Genomic DNA, 5,779 nt, shown 5'->3' with positions numbered 1-5,779 from the left:
ATGAAAAAATTTTTTTTAAAATATAATAATAATAAAAAATAATTAGTTTAAATTATTTTGTTATAATTTATTTCAATAATTTTAAATATTTTATTTAAAATTATATAAGTATTTTCAATATTATTTTTTTTTCGTATTCTTTTATACAAAAATTAATTTGTAATTTTTATTTTTTAGATATATAAACAAAATGTAAACAAATTTGGCAGAACTTTTTCAATAATTCAAATTAAATTATATTATAATTCAATTCTAATTTTATTGTTAAGCTATGATATTTATCTGTGATTAACAATTTATATTTCGAATAAATTTATAAATATGTTTATATATTTATAAATATGCACAAACAAATTTTTTAATGACTAGATATAGATTTTATTTTGAAGGCTATTTTATATGAGCTAGGCTTACATATTTTTAATGAAATTTATCTATGTTTTTTTGCATATGTAATTAAGAATGAAGATTACAAGTGGTAAGTTTTTTTTCTATCATACAATTTACATGATAAGCATGGCCGCAATCAAATATTGCAATTCCATTATTACCTAATAAAACTGGTGTTTGAAGAGACAATGTACAACAAGAACATATAGATAATTTATTCTGATGATACATTCCCCAATGATGAGCTCCATTCTCAAAAATATTTCTATTAATTGATTTATTTAAATCTTTTTCAAGAACTTCTACAAGCTGATCTCGAATCTGTAAGAATATAAAAATATAAAAATATATTCTTAAATTAAACCAAATTTTTAAGCTAGAATATTAAAATTTTATATATTTAAGTGATATCATAAAAATTATTTTTATGATAATTAGAATTTTTTTTATATATTAAAAATCATTTTGAAAATCTAAAATAAAATACTTTTTTAACATGTTTTTTGTTTATTTAAATACAAAAAAAGTAATTACCTTTGTGGAACATATTGTATTATATTTAGATGATTCCAGATTATGTTTATTAAAATTAATAGTATACTTCATTCCATGTTGATATAAAACTTTTGTAAATATTAATGATTGAAATATACTGTAACAGATTAAAATCAATGTAAAAATCATTTTTACTTAATTTTAAATATTTAAATATTTATAAAGATAAAATTTACCTTCTATCTATAGAAATATTTGGAATAGCTTTTTCTAATTTCATTAGTAATGTCATGGCAATGTCAGGTCCCTGTTTTTTCATGATTTCATATATCACAGCAGTCCAATTTATTGATTCTTCATGATTTTCTTTTTTTATAGACTTCCCACAAAACAGGCATTGACCTTGCTGAATTTCTTTTGCATATGTTGCTACAAGATTCCAATGTTTTCCATCTAATAAAGGTAAAAGAATGGAAAATAAAATATTATCTCTAGCTTGAAGACATTGATGCACTAAATCATTTGTTAATATATTATGTTGTTCTATATATAGTGGCAAGTATTCTCGCCACATGTAAGGTACTTTATTACATAATATTATACATTGCTCTTTATATTCATTTAACATTTTCTTAAGAAGAGATCTACCAATGTCTAGGAACTTCGGTTCTATGAGTTCATTTATTGGATATGGACTACCACAGGTACACGTTTTGCTTTGTACATTCACATTCACAAAAGCTTTTATTATTTGTTTTATAATATTTTCATTATCTACAGTTTGTATTAATTGTATTGAAATATTTTCTAACAGAACATTAAAATAATGTAGTTCTACGCTTCTTAATACTTCATACATAAAGTTCTTTAAATCAGTCAAGTTTTGATATGAATCTTTGATAACATTCATATTCCAATCTATATCTAGAATTATTTTTTCTAATTCTTCTTCTTCTGTTGAAGATTTAATATTATCAACTAAAGCATATATAATTTGCAAATCTTCTTGTATTTTTTGTGTTACACTTTTATTGGTATTCAATTCTCTAGTTTCATTTTGACTTTCTTCTATTTCTTTCGATGTATTACAATTTGCATCTTCATCTTTTTTCATTTTTTTATCAGAATCATTTAATGAATTGATCGATGTTTTCATCTCTATTTTAAAAAGATCTTCATTATCTTGTAAAGAACAATGAGATACAGGATGAAGCATAAAAGTTTCTTCATCTTTAAAATTTGAATTTCCACAATTAACGACTACAATACCTGAATCTAATTTTTTTGGAATCATTTTTAAATTAGATTCTAATAATAATACTAAAGGATGTAATAATGTAGATAATTCATCATCTCTAAATATTTGCAACTTAGTCTCTATATCACAAATATCGTTAATTTCAGTATTATCAATTAAATTTTTTAATTGTAGTTTATATACGAGACATATTTCTAAACATTCGAAATATTTCTTTTTATTATATAATCGCAATATTAGAGAATCTAAGGAAGATAAAATTAAACAATGGAATTCACCATTAGAAGTCATTAAATATATATTGTTCTCTATAGTTTCTGCAAAGTTTATATTTGAAAATTCATTATTCCATAGAATTACAGTTGCAGTCATAGGATCAATAATATATAGGCCAGTAGAAGTATATGAAAATAAATACTTTTCTGCAATAATAAATAGATGGGAAAAATTTATAGACTGTGGTAACCAGGTGTGTTCAATTTGTTTCTGATAATTAGATTTTCTAATGTTTGATCTACATATCAATATTGGTGAAATAGCAAATGCTTCTTTAAATTGATGGGTTTTCATAACTATTCCATTTGCAGATACTTCCCAAAGTCTAGATCCTGGTCGAGCACAGAAAATTTGAGTAAAGTTTTCTTCTTCTTGCATTTTACTGTTACTCTCTGCAATAAAATTAAAGGAACCTTTTTTATTGATTACTTTTTCTTCCTTCTGATTAATCAAAGTATTTTTATTTTTTGTAACATATGTTTTATAAAAACAGGCACCAAATTCTCCATTTCGTGCTTTATTTCCTATTTGTTTATATTGTTCTTGTACTGTATCACATATATAACAACGAGTCAGTGTTGACACTAACAATAAAGGTGATGAGAAATTAAGTTGCACAATAGCTGAATCTAAATTCATTAATGTACAAGCCGGTGCTTGGAATATACCATTCACCTAAAAAATGATTATATTATTTATATATTACTTATTTATATTACTTATTATATATTTAAAATTTTATTTGATATATTATATAATGTTTTATATTTTATAATAATATTTATTATCAATAATTAATTTATAATTGATAAATAATCAAATCATATTGATGAACTTTATAGAAAAAAATCTAATTATTGTTGTTAATGTAATTATGCGTTACAATAAAAAAAATATATTTATATTAAATATATTTTTCTATTATTCTATTCTTTTCTTATTATTTTAAATATCTTTGGTTTTTTTTGCATAGAAATCTTATCTTATAGAAATGATTTATAAAATATTATGATTTATAAAAAAATATAATAAAATTATATAAAATATAAAAAAATACAATATATCGAACATATTAAAATAAAGATTTACCGTAAATATAGATAGCACCAAAACAGAAATTTTTCCATTTTCATCACCAATATATACTTCAGAGCTATTATCATTCCAACAAAGGCAGTTAATTTGTTTATGAATATGCTCAGTTGATATAGCTATCAATTTCGGTGTTGGTTTTAATATTATTAAACAAACTATACCACGAGCTGTTGTCAAAGCAATTGTTTTCTCATCAGGTGATATGAGAATATGAGAAACTATTCCTTCCTATTATTATTATAGAAACAATAATTCAAAATTATTTTTTTTAATATTTTTATATTAAATAAACATAAATTATTATATTTTTATTATAATTAAATAAAATTTATGTACCGATAAAGGTATTAATTGTATAAAGGAACATGGTTTTCTTGAAAATAGATAAATACTGCCACTGGTTGAACCCAATAAAATATAATTAGAGGATACATTAAAACATGTATACTGTAAAATAATAATAAATTAATATTAGTATAATAATATTGACTTTAACATTTAATAAAAAAATTATTTTTATAATAAAAATTTGTTTAATTTTATTAGAAATACTTTTATTTTTTTTATTTAATTTATTTAAAATGAGATTTACGTTTTTCAAGTAAATATTTTATAAAATTAAAAAATTATTACGTTCACGATATTTGCATAATTTAAAATTCTAATTTAATATATAGAAATTTTATTTAATATATAGAATAGCATAAAGAAAATAAGACATCGTAAATATAATCAATAATGAATAAATTATTGTAATGACAAATAAATTAATATATAATGTGTTAATATTGCATAAGAATAATTTTTCAATTTTAAAGAAATACCTTAATTCGTTGAGTTGAATTGATAGGTTTATAAAGAAGAGGATTTATTTCCTCATATTCTGATAACACGTAAGGATATTCCTGCATAGTCTTTAAAAATACGTGTTAAAAACAACGATTCTTACACACAACAGTAAACAATGAATAAACTATCATAAATTTTGACATGTATACACAATTTACTGTACATTACACAAAATGTATATATTTATATCTGTTCAAGCATTGAATAGATATACATAGGGAGCATATTCTTATTATTATTATTTCTATTATCTCTATTAGTTCTTTGAATTTAAAATGAAAAAAATATATATTAGAAATCCTAGCTTATATACTAAAATATGCATAAAATATATTGAAATAAATTAAATATATTTTATTTGTACGTCAGATAAAGAAAATTGAATAAAAAATTTATGAATCCGTAACACCATCTCGCGGATAATTGCTAAAAGCTCCGATTTTGACATGTATTAATAGTAATGTAAAATATTCAAATAAATATTCGTGATATTATAAAAAAAAGCAATATTATGTGAAAGAAGCTACCATTTTGATACAGTTTCTAATATTTCCTACTAAATTAAAAATATAAAATCAATTAATTAATAGAAAATTAATTTATTATTAAAAAATTTTATAAAGTTTACAATTAACTTTAAATTTTTTTTTTCAGATTTTGATATGAAATTTTTTAATTAATTATTAATTAATAATTATTATGAAATTTATTTTTGAATATGCATTTCAAATATATTTTTTTGTTTCTTCTTATTCATTATTTCATTATTTTAAATTTACTATAATTTTATTCAGTTATTTTTAATTTTACTACTGTTTGAACAAATAAATTGATCGTTTATTACTTTATTAAAGAAAAATTGATTAAAAAAATTTGCAACTAAAATATTCTTTATGATTAAAAAATAATTAATTGGAAAAAATTTTCCATTCAAACTTATATAATTGTTTAAGGTTCTAATTTGAAATGCGAACTTAAAAAACAGAAATTTTTAATGAAAAATAAATTAATCAAAATTTTCTATATTTTCGACATGAAAGTGTCAAAAATTAAAAGAAATATATTTATAAGACTAATTAAAATTAATCTTTTTTCTTTTTCTCACGTAATATTCTTGTTCTTGTTTATGACATGAATACCTTCTTGCATGTTCTGTTTTCTTATTGATAACTTGGAAAGTTTAAAAGTTTATTCACGAGATGGCTCCACTAATATTGAACATTTCTATTTATCTAATTTATAGACAAAATATATCCATCAATAGATAATAAAAAGAACAATAAATATAACAATAATTTTATGTTTAGAAATATTTGATTGAAAAGTATTACAAATAAATGTTTCGTAAAAAAATTGAGAAAGCTAAAAACAATGAATTTTTTAGAAAATAGAAAATAAAAAATATGAAAATATACA

At 20.5% G+C, this 5,779-nt stretch overlaps 1 protein-coding gene across 1 annotated transcript; it reads right to left on the bottom strand.

Annotated features, from left to right (window-relative positions):
• Window positions 1-253: 253 nt before the first annotated feature.
• Window positions 254-4,556, bottom strand: LOC102681004 (Hermansky-Pudlak syndrome 5 protein). The gene is made up of 6 exons (XM_006623482.2): window positions 4,339-4,556; window positions 3,851-3,961; window positions 3,509-3,742; window positions 1,122-3,094; window positions 925-1,042; window positions 254-711 (listed from the first exon to the last, which is right to left on the bottom strand). The coding sequence occupies exons 1-6, from the start codon at window positions 4,423-4,425 to the stop codon at window positions 457-459; spliced, it is 2,778 nt and encodes a 925-aa protein (XP_006623545.1). The 5' UTR covers window positions 4,426-4,556; the 3' UTR covers window positions 254-456.
• Between the last annotated feature and the right edge of the window lie 1,223 nt (window positions 4,557-5,779).

The sequence above is a fragment of the Apis dorsata genome, unplaced genomic scaffold, assembly GCF_000469605.1.
Source record: "Apis dorsata unplaced genomic scaffold, Apis dorsata 1.3 scaffold_896, whole genome shotgun sequence".
Classification (NCBI taxonomy): Eukaryota; Metazoa; Arthropoda; class Insecta; order Hymenoptera; family Apidae; genus Apis; species Apis dorsata.
Note: the sequence above shows the minus strand (reverse complement) of the source record. Positions and strands in the feature narration are given on the sequence as shown.